A 21,007-nucleotide genomic window follows, 5' to 3' on the forward strand; every position below is an offset into this window, starting at 1 on the left:
AAAAAAAACAAAGACGGGTGGTGAAATCCCCCCAGTTTGACCAAATTTCCTTAAACTTAGACTGAAGTAGTTTTGGGTGGATCCCTTTAAACTGGCAAAGTTTCATTGAAATCGGTGAGATGGCATGTGCCACCCCCGCCTGGTCCTATCGTGGATGCACTCTTAAAACATCCAGAATCTATTATTAAATTGTCTAAAAATGTTCAAACAATCGGAGAGTCAAGCTGAAGGTCCCTGATGATTAGAGATGGAGTGACCCATATGTGGTATCAGACTGTTTCCTACAGCAGTATGATTAGTGGACACCACACACATTATACATGGTGCTTGGTAGCATAAAAAATTATTTCATCTGAAGCATATCTAAGCAGGACAACTTTTCAGGATCCACACGTGTTATGTGGCAACAATATAATACAATCATTTAATGAAACAAACGTACATGAAGACCAGAAAACAAGTGTTTGCGCCAGTGAGAGACAGTCAGCTGTATTGTCCTACCTTTAATCCCTGCCACGGCAGACTGGTTCTGTTGAAGTACATCAGCACGTAACCTAATGATTCCATGTCATCACGGCGACTACAGACAACAACACAAACAGTTGAAAATAGAAGCACGCCATCACTGCCTGACAGTACAAATGTAGACTATTCACTGTTTGCTTTTTTTGTTGTTTTTTTTTACTGTCAATGACATCTAAAACAATACTGAGAGCCAGGTTGCAGCAGTGTTGGTAAGATCAGCATAAACTACAACACAGGCTATACTTGGGTATTACTGCTCAGCTTAAAGACAATGTTGTCTCTCATGTAACCTTATTCAATTAACTTTAATTCAAGGCATTTGCCATAAAAGAAGGATTGTACGACTCTCTTTGAAAATCAGGTAATTGTGCACACAGACCTCTGTTCAATGCCCAAGTGTGCGTTGATGGAGGCATAGCGTGCTGTGCCAGTCAGGTTCTTGTCTTCTCTGTAGGGGATGTGCTGTCGTGTTCGGTTGTCTCTGTACTTCTTCGCCAAACCAAAGTCGATAAGGAACAACTGACGGACAGAGAGAACACATTGTGGTTCTCAGTCAGTGAACATTTCTAACACTCCAAAAGTACTTCAAAACATGAAGATGCATAAAATGACTGCAACACATTTTCTTCATTTAAAGAGTCCATGCTGTGAAACACAGAAGGTCAAAGATATTACTGCACATTGAAGATATTCCTATGACAGCATCAACATGGTGGCCATTAGGGAGGAGTTGTCATAACAACTAAACAAGGGAACTACTTCACTAGTTGCTGCATTATATAATACGATGCTTTCTGTTTTATCTGTAAAGAAACTTTTCCAATGTTATATAAAAAGGAAAGGAATACAAAATGAGGTAATTAGCATAGTTTCCACTGTAAAACACTGGCTGTAAGCCCACACTCAGTCCGATGCCTTTCTATGTGGCTGAAGGTTGTCTGCTAGATCATAAACACATGACTGATGCATGTCAGAGACTCAGCAGTGGAGTGCAGCTAGAGGTCCTCTGACCGGCCTACAGCTCATTCCGAGGTTGTGCTGTTTAGTGTCTACATCAACATATCAGTCTTTCCAGTTGCAAACACTTCCAGTGTCCTGGCTGGCTGCATTGTCAAGTTAAGCAGTGGGCCTTCTTAAACCTATGCTGTTCTTTAGTCAGCACTTGTGCTGGACCCTCTGACAACTAGTTTCACTGATATATTTTTTAAATTGACTGTGATATTTGTGTAAGTGTGCTGCAGAATCAAGTTCTTTTCCATCCAAGGTGTGCTCAGTGACCAAAGACTATCTGAATCTAAAGGTTAGATGTGCTTGATGGTTGAAAGATGGACAGACTTGGGGACCAGTAACCAGATTTAGCCCACCAAGAGGCGACAAAAGGATTGGCTCAATGATTAGCTCTGCCTACATGCTATCCTGTGTTGGCTTTTCAGTCTTCAACAGGTTTTACGGTCAGTATATCTGCATGTTTGTTTCAAATCTATTTGATCAAAAATAGACAGAGCATACAGTTGTGGGTCAACACAAGGTGTGTGTGTGTGTGTGTGTGTGTGTGTGTGTGTATACATATATATATATATATATATCGACTGTTTTCAAAGAATAACAGTAAATACCGATGCGATACCCAACACCGCAGCACACAAAGCTTTAAACCTGTATCCACACAACATGTGCTTTCAGAAGGAAAACAACTAGAAGCCAAGTCAAAGTTATGAAGCCCTTCATCACAGAACTTTGTTTTCCACATGTTGCATGGCATGGACACCATGACAACATATCGATTGTTACTTATATGTTGGAGTTTCACATCCATTCAGTCAGGCAGCATGTCCTAGACTGTAGGTTCACCTCCTCCCCATTCAGTAGACATACAGCACCACACTGGCCAATCAATTATCTTTCACAGTTTGTATATTACTTATTATTATGCATGCTGTTTCAGGGAAGTCTATCAATTCACATTTTATATACAATAGCAATTAGCTTTAGACAAAAATGGGATTTGTATTCATTTAAGTTTGGCTTGAGGTACCCTACCAAAAGATCAATAAAGTTCTATCTAATCTAATACAGTTTACAGAGCTGTCAATGGGTAAATTTAATTAAACACAAATAAAAAAGTACATTAATGGTGTATCGCACACATAAACTTTGAAATAAAAATAGAAACTATAACAGAGTACCCTAAAACAGGTACAACCTGTGCATGGGCAACAGAAGCAGCAGCAGAGAGGAGCTGCAGTGGCTGTAAGTATAAGGCCATGTGCTGGGGGAGCTGTATTTCTCATGGCTAACACACTGCCTGGTCAAACTCCTGTGGGGCCCTTGTGTGGATTAAAACATCCAAATAGTCTAGGTAAATAAGTTTTTTTTTTTTTTTTTTTTAACAACTAAACAAAAGGGGTGTGTTGTCACTAGTGTATGTATTTTACACACAATCACGCTCTCACATAACATAGACCGTGTGTATCATGAACACATGTATCGGTCAATAAAACAACCATGCATTTAGTTTATCTGGAAATATGATGAAATCTGTAGGGTTAAAAATATACATAAATGTTCTTCAGTCATTCTCATCAAAACTATGCACTTCTGGCAGCCGTCCACTGATCACTACTCTCGACAGAATTAACTAAATTAGTTGGATTTCTGAAGCAGACTTGTGTCTTCAGCACAGTAGATAGATTGTACATGAAGTTAAAGTAAGGACTTTAAGAATGCAGATCTGAAACCTTCATTGGAGCCTTTGTGTGTTTGGGGTTACGTTGTTCTTGTTAGAACATCCAACTGTGTCCGAGACCCAACATTCAGGCTGATGATATTATGCACAGCTAATTCTCCTTTTCCATTATTCCATTGACTTTATGTGCAGCACTTGTGTCCTGGCTAGGCAAACAGAAACAGAGCTTCATGCTGCTACCACCACCAGACTGGACTGCTGCTATGTGCTCTTGCAGTTACAGGCCTCACCTTCTTTGGCCAAATAGCTCAGTTCTCTAACAACAGAATCTTTCTTCAGGCCTTTTCTTTGTCCATGTGAACAGCAGCTTTAACTGCATGAAAGTCACAGCTATGTTCCAGTAGCTTCTGATTCATTGCACACCTGCCTGTTGCTGATTCCTGGTTGACTCTTGATCATCCTGACCAATCGTCTCTCAGCAGCAGGTCATAGTTTGTGTCTTCTTCCTGATCGTAGCAGTCACACAACTGGACCATGCACTTAATACTTACAAACACTTGTTTGCACAAATGATTTTGGAATCTGAAGCATCTTGAATATGAAGTTTCCTGACTTGTTGAAGTGGATGATTTGCTTCAGATGTGCACGCAGCTGCTTGGACTTCCCCATATTAGTGTCTGTGGTATATCAGATGGGCCCCAGTGACAGACAGCAGCTCCAGTCAGCTGGCAGTAACAAGATGATAACAGGTCGTGCTCTGAGAAGATCTGATAAACACAACTTTCTACATCACCACAACTGGAAAGTTGTTCTGTGTATATTTTTGACCTGGCAGATTGTCATATTTCCACTAATACTTCCTATAATGAATTTATGAGAAAAGCCAAAGGGCGTGATTGTTTTGTGTGACAGAGACTCGTGAGTTTTAGGGATTGTATCGAAAGAAAATTCAGAGCTATACAACACACCAAGAACTCTGGCCTGCCATGATACACATGGTCTTTACAAGTACTTGTACACTTTTGGTAAGCAATTCAATTGATTGTGTTATAACACACAGACAATCTACCAGACCACCACCTAATGTCAGGTTTATGCCACAGCTGCCCTAAATTAACAGCATTGGTAATTACCAACCTTATTTATAATGTTTCTGTAACAGTTAATACACCAGGATGTAGAAGAGCTTTAACCAAAATGATTTTTTTAATGCTAGAATAAAATTATCGTTATCCATTAATTTTCAAATTTACTGTTTTACAAAAAAATAATAAAGAAACTATAATGTGCTTTACTAAGATGTCACATTATAGTGATCTACTTTCATTCTTGAACAGAAACATTAGTTTTAGTGGTTGAATGTGATGCTCGATTCATGTTTGACTCCTCAGAGAAGCCCAGGGGCTCAGATTTACATATAAAAAGGTGGATTCTGTTTGAAATTCCTCATTCCTGTTCAAAATGGTGAAACGTGGAGAGCTGAGTGGCATTAAAGCACTTCATGATGGTGGATGGTCTCTGAGGCAAACAGGGAAAGACAGAAAGTGTTCGCACAGTGTGGTCAGGTATGATCTGGATTCAACTGCAGAGACTGGTTCTTATAAAATTCACCAAGGAAGAGGCAGGAAATGAAAGTTAACTAAAGCAGATGTAGACACCTCAAGACTTGAAGGACTAGAGACAGAACGGAGATCACTGCTGATCTTCAGCCAGAGATGAATGCTTCTAGATCAGAGTGTGAGAAAGTCTCCAGAGCGACCACAAGAGATGACTGATGGAATAAGGCTTAGGGGGAAGAAGAGCTGCTTTAGCTGCTGAAGTCTTTATTGAGGCCTGAAAACATCCAGAAACGCCTCAGATTTGCCATTTGCAACAGCATCTCAAATGGTTCCTGTCTGGACCTGGACTTACTCTTAAACCTTAGTGTTTTCTGTCTGAGGCATTCAGAGGTGGACTTTCTTTTTGCTGCCAGAGGTCAGAGGAGAATGGCCAGACTGGTTTTGAAATGACAGAAAGGTAGCAGTAACTCAAGAAACTCGTTCCAACCAAGGTCTGCAGAAGGCCATCTCTGAACGCACAACACGTCCAACCTTGAAGCAGCTGGCCTACAGCAGCAGAAGACCACACCAAGGGTCTCTCCTGTCAGCTAAGGACAGGACACTGAGGCCACAATTTGCATGGGCTCACCAAACACTGAACAGAAGATCTGAAAAATGTTGCCTGGTCTCATGAGTCTGGACTTCTGATGCAACATTCAGATGGGAGGATCAAAACATGACAGCATGGATCCATTCTGTATTGTACCAACAGTTCAGACTGCTGCTGGTGTAATGGTATGGGAGATATGTTTTGGGACCATTAGTAGCAGTTGAGCATAGTTAAATCACCACAGCCTCCCTGTGTATTGCAGCTGTCCATCTGTTTGACCACAGTGTACCCATCTTCTGATGGCTACTTCCAGCAGGATAACGTAGCGAGTCACAAAGCTCAAATCACCTCAAACTGGTTTCTTAACAATGACATTGAGTCCACTGTACTCGAATGGCCTCCACAGTCACCAGACTGTCCAACAGAGCAGCTTTGGGGTGGGGTGTAATGGGAGATTGGCACAGCTAACAAATCTGCACAACTGTGTGATTCTATCATGTCAATTACCCATTTTCCACCAAGGAGCACCAGGTGCTAGTGCCGTGCTGGTGCTTGGGCCGGTGCTGAGTTGGTTCCAATCTAAGAACCAGTTGCTTTTCCATCAGCAAGGAGCCAAGTTAGAGCCACACCGTATGTCACTGCATATGTAGCCGTTTACTGAACAACGCTGGCGCCACACAGAAGTCCACACAGGACTCCAGACTGAAGTTTTTACCGGTGTGACCAACTTTCTCATTTGTTCACCCTTCTCACCTTTTCACAGGCAAAACATACGACTTGCTGATCATTTTCTAATCGATAGACTCTACAATTTCCGATGTTCCCTGAACGCCCCACATAGCAGGCTGCGGGAGCGGCTGTTAGTGGCTGTGGTGCTCAAACCAAAGATGACTTTAAAACGGATAAACTCGGGCGTTCTGATGTCAGATTTGTCCAAGAAGAAACCCAGTGATTTTTTTCTCATGGGGTCTTTTCTATGAGAGGACCGCAGTGTAAATACCGCAGTACACTGAAGTTATAAAAGTCCTGTTTTCCAACACTGTGGTGCTGCTGGTGGGACACAATTGTACCAGCTGTCAGGGCACAACAGTTTGTGCCGAACTTCTGTGTGTCCCGGGACTCATTCCAGTACATCTGTGACTGGACCAGAGACGTCTTGGAGAAAAACAACACAAATCACTGCTCGAGTGTCCCATTCATTCATCGGCCCGGTGGTCACGATAACCCTGCCCCCAGCCCCTGACGTACTGGTGCTTAGCTCTGGCCCAGCAAAGAGTTGGTGCTTGCAAAGCACCAGTTTTGAGAGCCTGGGGCCAGTGCTTAGGCGGTGGAAACACAAAAAACTGGTGCCAAGTCAGGCACTAGCACAGCACGAGCACTGGAATTGGTTTGGTGGAAAAGGGGAAAATATGGACCAAAGTGTTTCCAGAACCTTGTTGAATCTATGCCATGAAGAATTAAGGCAGTTCTGAAGGCAAAAGGGGCCCAACCAAGTCTAATACCCAGTTGGTACTAGCAAGGTGTACCTAATAAAGTGGCCGGGGAGTGTGTGTATGAGTGTATATGTATAAAAATACATGAGTAAATAAATCACAGAGACAGAGAGAGAGAGAGAGAGAGAGACAGAGAGAGAGACAGAGAGAGAGACAGAGAGACAGAGAGAGACAGAGAGAGAGACAGAGAGAGAGAGAGACAGAGAGAGAGAGAGAGAGAGATATATTAGACTTTACCTGAGTGTTAACATTATTACTATATAAAGCTTTACATTAGCTAGCATCTTTTTAATCAGAAATGGTTTAATTTTATGTTCCACAAGGATACACGTACGGCTGCTTTCTGATTTATGACCTGAAGTTCTGAAATACCCTGCCACCAAGTATGAAAACATATAGGCCACATGCCACAAAGAACACCCATGGCAAGTTGCTTTTATTGTTGCTGTTATTTAGTGTCAATATCTGTGTCCTTGTTTGTAAACAATACCCAACATTTTATCATATTGTTTTCATAGTTTTATATACGTGGGTTTGAGCTTAGATGGATTTTATGAAATTAAATACGGGAGTGGATGCACAATATTCTCACTTCATATATAAACCATTTGAGCAACGGTTAGAGGAACTAGGACCCTTGTTACAACAAATGAGGATAATATCTATTTCTTAGGTAATGCTAATGCAAAGGCTGAACATTGGAAGAGTACATACATTGGGTATTATACAAGGGCAAGATAGGTGCTGGTGGTTTGAATCACTTTAAACCTGTGTAGTTAGGTATGATTGCAAAGCGACAACTGCTGTTGTGAGGCAGCTGGTGTTGTGGTAAAGGTCACACCTGGTTTAATCCTGAGAAAGATGGGTCCTGAGAAGAGCTAACAGCCAAGCTTCTTTTCCTCTTCCCCACTGACGAGTCTAAACACTAGGGCAGACAGTAGAGGGGCAGGGGTCAAAATTACACAGCCTCTATCCACCTTTAGTCACAATCAACATGAGTACAACAGGCACTTCTGTTTGCACCCACATGGTTTTGTCCCCTTTATAAAACTAGCAGGGTCCTGTACAGCTAGGATAGGTACCGGCTTCTGTACATCCAACACTGGGCCTACACAAGCAAAAGGTCCACGTTAAATATTTGTGGTACAGATATGATCATCCTGGCCATCAGTCTAGAAGAAACCACATAACTGTGTTTTTCTTCTGTCAGGACAACCATGGACAGATCAGCCCTGTACAACAACAAACCAAAAGTGTCTCTGGAAACTGGGAGACACTGACGCTCAATATCATGTCTGACAGAGACAATAAGGGTCATTGCAGACAAGCTATAGCATAGCTCAAAAAGACCTGGGGAAAAGATGGGATTGGGGTAGTAATAATGAAGGGCCAATGGGTGTCCATTTTTCATTAACAATAAAAAGAATGCATTAAAAATGACTGCTAACAGAAATATTTGAACAGACTCCCTAAAAAAACGAAAAAAGAAGCGTGAAATCCTTCTAAATGGCTAAGCAAACACCAAAAATGGGTTAAGCCTTTACCAGAGTTGAGTTAGTACTGTAGACAAGTAGGAAATAAGTCATGATTATGGTGTACATGACTGTCTTACAAGCATTAGGATGTTCTCTGATGTCCTACTTATGTTTAGTACTAATGTATATGCTCACTTACTGCACAGTGCATTAGTATTTAAAAAAATATATTAATTTACACATATTTTTATTTACTGGTATACATATCACTAGGTTTCCATCAAAGGCTGCACAAAAATCAGAACCAAATGAGGCAAGTCTATCTACAGAAGACAACCTCATCATTTGTCTTTTTCTGGCAAAACCACAAGGTCTTTGGGACCCAATCCCGAAACTGTTTTTACTGAGTTATTTTGTTAACTGCTGAATAAACAGAGCAACCCCCCCCCAAAAAAAAAAATTTAAAACAACTAATCTAAACGGTAGTCTGCATTTATCTAGTTACATGTAACCTTCACTAGGGTCTATGAAGCAGTTTACAATGCATTTTTCATTCCCACACACACTCGCACAAATGGCCATGAAGCTGCCATGCAAGGTTTCTGCTTGCCACTGAGAGCATCTTAGGGTTTAGTGTCTTGCCCAAGGACACTGGGCACATGATGGGGGTGGGGGCAAACTGCCAATACTGTAGGTAATGGACAACCTGCTCTACCACCCGAGTCAGTGTGAGGTCTTTTACAAAGCAAGCATAAAGGACCAGTTGAGCCTAAAGTTGTATTCATCCTTGCCTGACCTGAGGTAGAGGCGTACGTGACACAATCATGACTGTAAAAAGTCAATTTAAAACAGTTTCAATAAGAAGGAATCACTATTTTGGCTCTAGCTCCATTTCACAGTGTGCCAAACCACTGACTGTTGCCTTTTGCCCACTAAGCTGCAAATAAAACAACTATACAAACTTGTTGTGATGAGGGTCAATTTGTGAGAAAAAAAAAAGAGGAGAAAGGTTTCTGAGACGGTGAAGCATTTCTGTCTTCATTCTAGATTTTTCTTTTCACTGCATTTTGTGTATTATCTGCATTCAGATGTGTGCAAAACATACTGTCCTGCTAATGGAGGCCATTGTTGTCAGAGTGCTGTGGGTGAGGGGTTTGTTTGCATTTTGTGTGTGTGTGTGTGTGTGTGTGTGTGTGTGTGTGTGTGTGCGTGCGCACACGTGCGCAACAATGTTCAAGTGGGTGATGCATGCCACACTCATGTTGATTTGAATGCTGCAACAGAGCATTGCACTGCAAAGGAATGACCAGTGTCATTCAGAGCTCCTGGCTGGTTTCATGTTGTGGCCAATAGGTGAACATTATGGTCTATCAGAGATGTATGGACTCAGTAAAACCTAACACCCTGACAAGAACATGGCATCCTCAAAACACTGCTGAGGATCATTCTAGGACCAAGGATTGTAACTTCAGCGTAAAGTTTAAGTTCAGTTCAGCCTAAACTCAGATGTATTATGCGCTACTGACTTTATACAGCACTGTAGAGTAAATATAAACATCTAAAATAAGTGAGTCAATACTTCTGTGTAATAGCAAAGTTAATCAAAGATGTTTTAAATTCATTCAATTTGAAAAGTCCTCCAACAACTCATTTAGAACAATTCCTTTGTATTTTAAATAATCCATATTGGTATAATCTGTTTCTGTGTGCAGTAAACGATCTCTACTCCACTGTCACAAATGGAAGGCTTCCTAGGGCAACTCTGTCAATAAGCTAGAAGAACTCAGAGGCTTTGCTGCAGCAGACTACACGATAATGACAGAGTCAGTAAAATCTTACACATCAACTTACCAAATACTGCAAGTCTGCAAGGCCTAAACATAATGGGCACAGAATACTCTTACTTCTGGCAACCTGACTAAACACTACTCAGACCATGCACAACAAATAACATCTGAAGTAGACACAGTGCTCGAATACTTTCACTATGTGGGGAGTTAGAAAATCAGTGCCCTTGTCAAGCCTTATAAAAGATTCTTCAGAAACAGCGTGGTACACAGTACAACACTGGCCATCAACATACACAACAGGGTTCCAACTAGGCACAGTAGTTGCTGATTGGTTGCCGTTCTATCTGTTCTAGTTTTGGATCCACAGGGCCCCAGACCACCTTCTCATATTGTTCATATTGACTGTACTGGTGCACTGGTCTCAGCCATGTTACGGCCATGTTGTCCTCAACAAATGCAGCTAATCATGTTGGACGCTTTATCGTATCTCTGTGTTTCCCACGAGCTGACAATTTACTTGTGGTGGTGGGTGGCATGGTGCAACCAGTGTGCAGGTTGAGACACATGCAGGTCAGAGGGTGTGGCAGCAGGTTGGTTTTGTTCAAAGTAAGGTGGGGCAGATCTGTGCAGGGAAAAGTGCCAGGTAGAGCTGACTAGCATAGCTGGTGAGCATCGCCTAACCGGCTTCTTTTTGTCTTGCCTGAAGAGAGCGCCAGAGGTCAAGTGATGCTGGAGACATGCCAGCTGTGATAGACTATCTTTGTGTGTTAAAGTTGGTTAAGAAATAAAAGAAACTGCTTCCTGCTCCTGTCGTGCCAGTGATGATGTTTGTGCTAGAAAAGAGTATCCCAGTATTCAGAAGCTAAAGTCTGCAGATGCCACAATATATCATGTTCCATTAACACCGTGAGGGTAGATACTACAGAGTCAGCAGGGCAATACTGAAGCCTCCAAGTCCACATCCAGCTACTGCAGTAACGCACCTCAAACATCCGACCATTAGAAAACAGTGAACTAAGTAGTTGTAACGTAACATGTACTCAGGCTGAAACAGTGGTTTGATATACTTGGGCATGAGATAAACACAACAGATCTGCTGTCATTGGTCACACCAATGCGCCCAGTGTAAATATTTAGCTGCCCTTGACAGGTTTTTGGTGTTGGTTTGGACTGTGGAGCGGTGCTATATGAACAGGTCACTCCATCATGGTGATCAGGTATGAGGACCACTGTGACGCTGCTGTGAAGAAACGTTACAGATGGTCTAGTGGGGAAACAGCAGCTCAATGCTGCTTGGGTGGTGTCCAATACTTTGGATTTGGTTGAGCCACTTGTTGAAAAGACATTTTTAAATGAAGCCATTGTTTTTGGCATTTAATTTAATAATTCAGTAACCTGGTGCTCACTTTATCCCTTCATACAATTCCTAATATAATTAAGTTTATCATGGGAAAAATATTTAGTTTTATTAGTCAGAAATGGTTTAACAGCATATGGACAAACTTCAACTGTATTTCATGAATCTAACCATTGATCAATTATTGACTGTTAACGTGGACTATGAGTTACAACAGTTCAAAATGTGCATCTCTACTTCGGCTACAGAGAAGTGATTAGAACAAAAACAATATATGATAACTGAAAAACTATCATTACCAGGTTGCATCAACGGCAGAAAAAGAAAGAATTCCAGTATGATGGGAACACGCTGTAGTCATTAAAGCCAGCCCTAAACATTCTGGGTACCGTACAGTGTGTATAAATGATTTTTACCTTGTTTAAAAGCTTGGCTGAACATTATGCACCCAGCTGATGCTACAGTTAGGGTTGGGCTTCCTGGCAATCCTGGTGTGTCATCTCCTGAAGACTGGTGATTTGGTTCACTTTCTCAGTGACTATTGTGTGATGACTAGGCTTAGACAGTATAAAGGTATTAAAGTGTACTGGTGTAATTCTAAATGACTTTCCATACGATCAAAAATACAGATGGTCCACTTTCTCTAACTGGCACAGAGGTGCTGTATTGAGCTGATTGCCTTACTATACTGCTGGTAAAAGAAGAACAACCTCCAAAAAAAGGCTCATGTGTTAAGAGGAATGAGAACAATGTATGTGCACATGTAGTTTACATGCTGCAAGACAGATGACATATTAACAAGCATTTGAAATCATTCATTTCATAGCAGAGATCTGGTGCGGTAGGACCACTGCGATTAGCCACACTACAGTTAGTCACATTCCAACTTTAGTCGCCACTATTCTAAAGCTCATAGCTGTGGTGTTTTATCTGGTGTACCCATTACTAAAACCACCTGGTAACGCTATTATAGGCAGTAAAGTCCTTCTCCTGCGTGAACTGTGGGAGTGGACAAGCTGTAGAGCTGCTCTGAGAAACAAGAACTGTGTTGACAGATACAGATGTTGCTGTGCATATCGGGTACAGTTTCTGCCAGTTGTAGTTATTTTCATGAGCTGCATAATATTCTATGGAAAATGTGTGATTGTGCGATTTTTTTGTGTGTGATAATTATCAAGATTGACTTGACGTAATTGTAGCGATAAAACTGATATGGTGAAGTTGTATTTATAAAATACATATGATGACACTGACCATAATATTTTTAAATAAAACGTACACTTGAATGACAAAATAATATATACCAACACAGCATTAAATTAATACCATTGTGTCCTGTTATTTGTCTGTAGTAACTTTAAATTGATAGTATAGGCCATTTTGCACCATGAATACAGCACTTTAATGTTCAGATATCATCCACTGCCTGTAAAGCCCTTACAACTTCCAGGATACGAACAACAACTGATCAATACGGGTCATGTCCTCCCTCTCCTTTGTCACTTTTCATCTCACTAGTAATTATTGGTTGCTGCTATATCAAGACAAGACAATATCGCTGTCACTCAAATGAGTTTAAGTATATGTGACACTGCTACAGGCCTCCCAAATCACGCCACAGACCACCTGCTATTGCAGAGTGTGTCTGAAACAGCATTGATGGTGGGTCTAGCCACAGCCATGAAAAGGTTGTTTTAGTTTAAGAGGTAGCAAGTACAGACATGATATCAACATGAAAAAGATAAACATGGAGATATACTAGATATCAGGACATTGGACTTTACTTGCCAACAGGTCTAAAGACCCTCAAGAAGCCATACTTACAGTAAGTATAGGACCTGGACAGATCTTACCTTGTTACAGTGACGGCCGATACCCATGAGAAAGTTGTCTGGTTTGATGTCTCTGTGGATGAAGTTCTTTGTGTGTACATACTCAATTCTGCTGATCATCTGAAGATAAAGAACGGCCACAGTTAAACATATCACCATGCTGTTTACCGCCATCTCACCCACCACAGGAACATCAGTGCAACACAATTATAGCCAGAATGATAATTAGGATCATTTTATCATTTTTATGTTATATTTTTGGCACTTTCACATTTAAATGGATAGAATCCTGGTTTCACCTCCATGCTGTGCTATGTTGCTGCTAATGCATACATGTTTGCATTGAAATAAGATTCTTCTTCACCTGAATTCAAAGCATCTCCTTGAGGCATAATATAAATAAAATTGCTATTAAAAATGCTTTCATTGCTGAATCTGTGCTTATGCCACGCAGGGTACGACAGCCGCCACTAGGTCGCTGTGTGGAGAGACCGTAGACTGTATAAAAGATGGATGTAGCTACCGTGACGTCACTCGTTGGTTTCTGCACTGAGAAAATGAAGCCAGGGTTTTGCTGCTTCCTGGTGGACATCTTGGATTTTTGGAGCCAGTGACGCAAAAATCGTCGGACGGGGGTGGAGCCGTAGGAGCAGCGATTGGTCAGACGGATTGAGAGGCAGGCCCTCTCTGTCCGCCCACATTTGCTGCCTTCTGCTCACTTCGTCTGCATCGTCGCTGCTGACTGTCAATCGAGCCAGCCACGCCCCTTTCCCCACAAAATTGCCGATTTTTTAAAAATTTTGTATTGATTTATTTTCAGACTGGCCACCTGATCTCTGGATTTGACTATGAAAACTAATAAGAAAAAAAATCCTGAGCTGTAGGAATGTGGTATTTCGTGATCTGTGATCACTTCTTTTCCAATTCAAGTCTATGGGAGCCAGGGCTTTTTGGAGGCAGCAACTAGTGGACATAGTGATATTGCAGATTTTTGACACTTGCAGGTTGGCTTCATTTTTCAGGGCCGGTTGCTACATCCATCTTTTATACAGTCTATGGGAGAGACGCCCATAGTCCCCCCATGCAGTTATTGCATTGCACACATCTCAGGCAGGGTGAGCCATCAAACATTAAAACAGTTAAATCAACAGTTCTAATGCAAAATACACCCAGTGATTCTATCCATAATGGCTGTTTTCAATGACTGGAGCACACATTTTAAACATCCTGGTCGAGGGAGCCATTATTAACACCAAGGAATGTTCATTACATTTATGCTATCAAACTGCCTCTTTTTTTTACCAGACCCCATGGCTTTGGACTGTGGAGACAAACTGACGTTCACTCAGGTAACCCAAGAAGACGTCACGCTCACTCCACACACAGAGAAAAACAATCATAGGTAGGAAATAGGCCTTCTTGTTAGGGAGACGCACCACCCTACAATTGTATTTAACCAACGTCCTCAAGCATGTTTACATGTGCAAAGGTCTGCACAAGTGAAAGTGTGTACGACTTAGCTACCTGGTCTGCCAGCATAAGGACCGTTTTCATGGTGAATCGGCGAGAGCAGAAGTTGAACAGATCCTCCAGACTTGGCCCAAGCAGGTCCATGACTAGGACGTTGTAGTCCTTCTCCTGGCCATACCACCTGATGAAACAACAGCAGCACTATTTAGGTGGGTCTGTGGTTATCTCAGACAGTCACAGCACTTTCTCTAAACCAGCTGTACAGGTTAAACATGCATGAAACAGAGTTAAAAGGTGAATATACATTATACATTTGTCAAGCGTGTTGTTTTATTGATGCATGTTTCAACAGACAAGGCCCATGTAAAAGAAAACAGAGACACAAGTCAGACAAACACACAGCAGACAACATATGAAAGACACATTAGCAACAGTAAAACACTGTCATATTCAAAGAGAACATATCTGTAACTCAGCAGACCACCGATCCGTTAATAATGTCAACACAATTCATTAAAAAAACAAGACAGAAGACCAAAAATGAGTGATGACCATATCAAATATTATGTAATAAAAGAAACTGATGTCTGAACAAATTCAAGCAAAACCATGTTCAATGAATCGGGCATCAACTCCATTATAAACCCTTTTAAGGAAGCATTTTAATCTTGTTCCTATTGACAGTGTTATATCAAATATGGATGTCCAGATATTAGAATACTAAAACTATTTCAACCTTTCTGAGGGACATGCTAAGAATCAAAACAGGTGACTTGACCATTCCACAGTGAGTTTCTGTTTTAGTAAAAAGCTAGAGGTCCGAAGTACACACACAGCAACTTGAATTATCAGTTTTGGTGATGTAGAAAGCAGTCTTTTTTCTATTTTCTTAGTGGCATGGCCTCTTAATTTCTGGCAAGTGATTATGAAGGACTACTAATTTAAATAGAGTCCATTTGATCCACTCCTCAGACGCAGCCACTACACTACAGTGGGAACGTCTGAGAATCTCATCAAAAATCTGATAAAGACTACAAGAATGTCACTAGGAGTCATTTCAAAGCAGCTGCAGATCCCCAAATCAACCACTATAACTATGAAATGCATGGTACAGTCATGTCCCTGCCATGATCAGGAGGAAAACACCAGCTACGACCTGCTGCTGAGAGACGATAGGTCAGGATGATCAGGAGTCAACCAGGAATCACTCAAAAGGAAGCAACACCTTAAAGCTTAACTGAAGGTTGATGCTGATCACATGGACAAAGAAAGTCGTTTGGAAGTAAACGTCTATAGTCAGATGATACAAAAACGGAGCTATTTGGCCACAATGACTACAAGTGTGTTTGGAGGCCCTTCACCCAGGACCGGGGTAGGCGACTACTGCGGTAGACACAGTGGTGGAAAGTTTAACATTTATTTATTCCACTGTCTTGTCAGCCAGCCCCTGCTTGATGTGTAAAACAAGATATTTAGCTATTGTAGGTTCCTCAAACAGCGCTAAGGAAAGGGAAGGCAGAGAGGGAGAGGCTGATGATCAGAGTGCAGGTGCAGGCAGGAGAAGGAAAAAAGGCAATTCATACAAATAGAGAATGCAGTAGTAGGGCTGCAAAACTAAACTATTATGGTTTTAGCTTGTAACCACTATATGAAGACGATCGACTGTGGCATCTCTGCTCCTAATAGATGTAGCACACTTACATGCACTGTTTTCTATGAGTGCAGAAACAGCGCCTGTAAGTAGATAAAACCTGTCCGTTTCATTTCGGACAAGTCTGACAGTAGAGCACCTTATTTCAATCTTTTCAAAGAAATCTTTGGTCACACAACTGTCTCAGAGCACCTCAAGCACCAAGCAGCATCTACCACAGCTTGTAAGGTGAGGCATTTAGGGAAAATCAGTAAGTGTACTGTCTATCGATGAGCAGATGTTCAGCTGGTGAGGTGTTTATCCTGTGACGTCAGATGAGAACTGAGACTGTTGGTCACACCAGTGCCACAAGTTAAAAGTTAGTCTGGAGCCCTGACTTAATCCTAGAACGCCACACCTACAGCTGAGCATGATGTTAGTAGTGTTTTGTGATTCATTACCTTATGCAGTGTGAATCTATGTTAGAGCGTATTTGCGTAAAAGAGGTGGAGCTGGCAATAGATGGCCAATCACAGACAGCCACAGGTATAGTGGCACCAGAGTGTGATACTTTAAAAATTAAAGCCAACTATAATTTAGAGTAACACAAAACCTGTGAACTCCTAATAAAGACTGAAGGCAACATAGCTGCAGCAGCTAAAGCACAAGGAAAGCTTCAAAGAACTGCACACTGTAAATGTTAACACGCTCATCGATGTCACATTATTAGGGCGCGAGTAGTGCTGACTATTTTTAACATTTGTACATTAAATAAACGTGGTGCTTCGCTGTATTCTTGTGGCTGCAGCCCTGCAGTATTAAACAGACACAGTGAGTCAAATATGAACATGAAAACACAGTTCACAGAGATAGCTAGGCTGACTGTCATATCATATGGAAGCTATGATTAAGCGCGTACAACTTTACATATTTCTCACAAGAAGAAAAAACTACAATCCCAAAACCAATATGAGAAGCTTAAAATATAACAGGCTAAAAACAGCACAAGTGCTGCACAAAACAGACAGACTGCGTGACAGTGTAATTAATATGCCTATAAATATCACAGTCCTTTTGTCTACATGTTTAGATGTAGATTTCTTATTGAGTTTAATTATCACCATGCATCACAAGACTGCATCATAAAATTACAGATGCTACCCTTTTATAGTTCTTACTTAAAGAATAAATAATGCAGTATTATAAAACAAACTATGTTCATGGTGACATGGACGATGAATTCAGTAATTTCACATTAAGTCTCATTCCGTTGGCTGTGAGACACTTTTAGTCCCCTTTCAGCTGTTCGAACAGTTTTGTGAGAAGTTAAGTATAAAGTAAAATCATAATTCAGACTGATAAACAGGCTAACAATAGGAGTTGACTGATTATTAATCATAATTTGACACAGCTATTTGGAAGTTTTAAGATAATCTGTATCGCTATTTTTTTGGCCGTTAATTGCTAAATGTAGAAATGCGTCCTTTGGCTTTTATTCAGCTGGTTTTCTGTCTGCAGTCACTCTGTGGGCTCAAGCAATGTCCCACCAACACAGAGAGAGACACACACACACAGAGCGAGAGAGCGAGAGAGACAGAGACAGAGCGCAGTGGAGCGCATGTGCAGAGCACAAAACTCGAGGGAATTAGTGGAGCTATGCTTGGAAGGTAGCGGATACTGCTCAAGATGTAATAACCACTACAGTCTTCAACATGCATTCCTGATGTTAAAATATTTTACTTTCAGTGACATGAGTGGTGCAGCTGGAACTTATTCTGGTGATGGTGCGAGGCTTAGCTTAGCTGTGTCTCTTTGCCTGTGGCAAACGCTAGCTGGAACACCTTCACATGTCTCTAAAGTCAGATTAACTTTAACACTCTGCTTTAACTGACCGACAGACAGACTGACAGTCTCTTGCAGACAACCTGCAAAAACTACAAGAAGCACAGCCATCTGAAGCTTACACTAATGGCTGTGGCTAGTCTGGGAGGCATCCACAGATTACACTAAAACAGTCTGGGAAACAGTAATTAATAATGCTTTCAGGCATGAACCTTAGTGGGCAATAAAAGTAATAGAATAAAAAACTATTAACAAAACAGAAGAATCACAGATGTGACTGCAGGAGACAAACGGTTATTGATCTCAATCTATTGATCCTACAGGGAGGAGCAGAGCACTGAAGCGTCACGTGATGCTCAGATGTTCCTACTTTCCTACTTTCCTACTTTATGGTACATTTTAATTTATAGAGTAGAGACGTTTGACAAGTTACCTGTTACCACATGCTGTGATTACAGACAACATTTAATGTATATATATATATATATATACTTATTCTGTAGTAACAGTAATCCTCATTAATGATCAAACCTGGTTTAAAAGACAGGTTTCCTGCAATCGCATGCTGTTAATAAATAACTTCAGTGTTTTAATCAATTTCTGTTTTAGGATTATATTGCTCTACAAGGACCAGTAGAACAATGAAAATACTTAGGAATCTGTTGCAGCTATAAAGCTCATATCCTTTCTCTTATTATGTGTGCATTGACCTCTGCTGATTATTTCCAAGAGCAGGGCTATTTTTGGAGAGTGTGCGAGTTAAAATTTCAAGTGGTGGTATTGGTGCAGTGAGCGCTGATCAGTCAGCTGTTTACTTGTTGCTTTAACCAGCACAGGCAGCTCCTGTGTTAGCCATGGTGGTGGAAGTACAGCTTCTATGTCTTCCTCTGTCCGTCTGTTCCTGCCTGATGTGTAGAACGAGCTGTTGAGCTGATGTGCGTCCCTCAACCACCAGAGTTGGAGGTCCGACTCAGACACCTGATGATCAGCAGGAACACACTGAGCCGGTGAGCTGGCCTGTTACAGCGGCTAACGCAGCAGTAACGGTGCACAACTAAACAATTAATAATGACAATCATGACTTTAGCTTCTAAGCATGATATGAAAATGATAGACTGTGGTGTTCACATTTTAAAAAAGATGCGACGCATATACATGCGCTGCGTTCTTTGCTCATAGAAAGCAGCACATATGGATAAAATCAGTTTCATCTTAGACAAATCTGACCTTAGAACACTTTATTTTATTCTTTTCAAACACCTGTCTGAGCACAGCACAGCCATGTAGCAGCATCTACTGCAGCCTGCGATGTGAGGTGTTCAGGGAACATCAGTAGATGGATCTATGGATCATCTAATGTTCAGTGAGGTGCTTAAACTGTGACCATGTGGGAGGTGCCACTAACTGACAATGCTGGTCGCACCAGTGCAACGAGTGAAAAAGTGAGTCTGGAGCCCTGAGGAGAACTGATTGGTCAGTAGAAGGTGCTTTTACACGTACTGATCTCGTATTTTGAGCAGGTAAGGAGCTCAGCATGAGTTACTATAGAGATGGACACCAGTAAGGAATAAACCACTGTTATAGTACAGAAAACCAGAGCTAAGCCTGAAGTTACCTCACTAACCTCATATCCTGCTTCATACTGCAGGCCTCTGTTGAAACTGACACACAAACACAGTTTCTGTTTTTTTTTTTTCACATGTTGACGATGCAACCAAACAACACAGCTGTTCCATGATCGGCTATTCGCATCTCTTGTAACACACTCCATTATCAAGGATATGTAAGGATGTTTATGAGCCACACAGGGAGCACTTTTGGGTTTAGTCATGTAGTTGGACTTTGGGTTGTCATTGTGTGCATTCATGGTGGTTTGCATCTAGCATTTTCAGTAGAACTACACAACAGTCTAACAGTAATGTCACTGTTATGGATAAAGTGCCTATGGCTGGTATGTCTATTATTTTATTGCCCAGACCAAGTCATGTGACATCTTTGTAACCCAAATATTCCAATACCTTTGAAAAAATACACGAATTACAACAACCATTTACGTCAAGTGGGTTGAGGCACAAATAATTTTAATAAGACATCCGCTGTGTGACTCTGAATGTGTGTTACGCAAGTTGCTGCTATAAAACTGCAATTTCTGATACCCTGCATTATTTTATTATGTTGAAAAGTTGCTATACCTGGCCTCTGGGACCAGAACAAGCATGACAGTAACACAGAGAGGACTGGTAAAGGTCCACTGGCCTACCAGTGTAGAGGCCAGGAGGCTACACCTGGGGGCTAGCACCAGCAGGTGACAGAATGATGGCAGCATCAGGAAATCTTTAGGTTTGTTGGGTTTCTCTGTAATATAATAAAGTAAGTGCACACATATTACATATGTTGTAAACTGGTATCGTGTCAGTAAAAGCTAACTGAATAAAGGCAGACTCTTACAACTTCTATAATGACTTAAGGCCAATTCATGCTTTCCACATCTGTATTAGCAGACCAATGTGGAAAGACACACCGGACAATATTCACTGGATATAGCAGCTACTCACAGACTGGACTGTAGCACTGTGTACTGGGGTGTCCATCTCGATATCCAGTCCTGGCCAGCCACACAGGAACTTACCCCCAATGTGGTGCAGCGGCTTCATCCTGGTCATTAGGGTCCGAGCACTAACGGTGCAAGGACCCTATTGAAACCGTTGTGATTATTATTATTAGGGTCCGAGCACCAAAAGGGTGCGAAGACCCTATTG

At 41.4% G+C, this 21,007-nt stretch overlaps 1 protein-coding gene across 5 annotated transcripts in view; it reads right to left on the minus strand.

Annotated features, from left to right (window-relative positions):
* The window catches only part of csnk1a1 (casein kinase 1, alpha 1), a 40,482-nt gene that overhangs the window by 12,735 nt on the left and 6,740 nt on the right, over positions 1-21,007 (minus strand). For 3 of the 5 annotated variants that reach the window (XM_008280911.1, XM_008280909.1, XM_008280910.1), the window contains exons 3-7: positions 14,831-14,957; positions 13,328-13,426; positions 7,694-7,777; positions 905-1,044; positions 502-580 (exon numbers count right to left, since the gene is read on the minus strand). In XM_008280911.1, coding sequence (XP_008279133.1) covers positions 502-580; positions 905-1,044; positions 7,694-7,777; positions 13,328-13,426; positions 14,831-14,957 — 529 coding nt within the window. The remainder of the gene's footprint in view (positions 1-501; positions 581-904; positions 1,045-7,693; positions 7,778-13,327; positions 13,427-14,830; positions 14,958-21,007) is intronic. The other 2 variants (XM_008280912.1, XM_008280913.1) reach the window with 1 other exon arrangement.

The sequence above is a fragment of the Stegastes partitus genome, unplaced genomic scaffold, assembly GCF_000690725.1.
Source record: "Stegastes partitus isolate 25-593 unplaced genomic scaffold, Stegastes_partitus-1.0.2 Scaffold213, whole genome shotgun sequence".
In the NCBI taxonomy this organism is placed as follows: Eukaryota; Metazoa; Chordata; class Actinopteri; family Pomacentridae; genus Stegastes; species Stegastes partitus.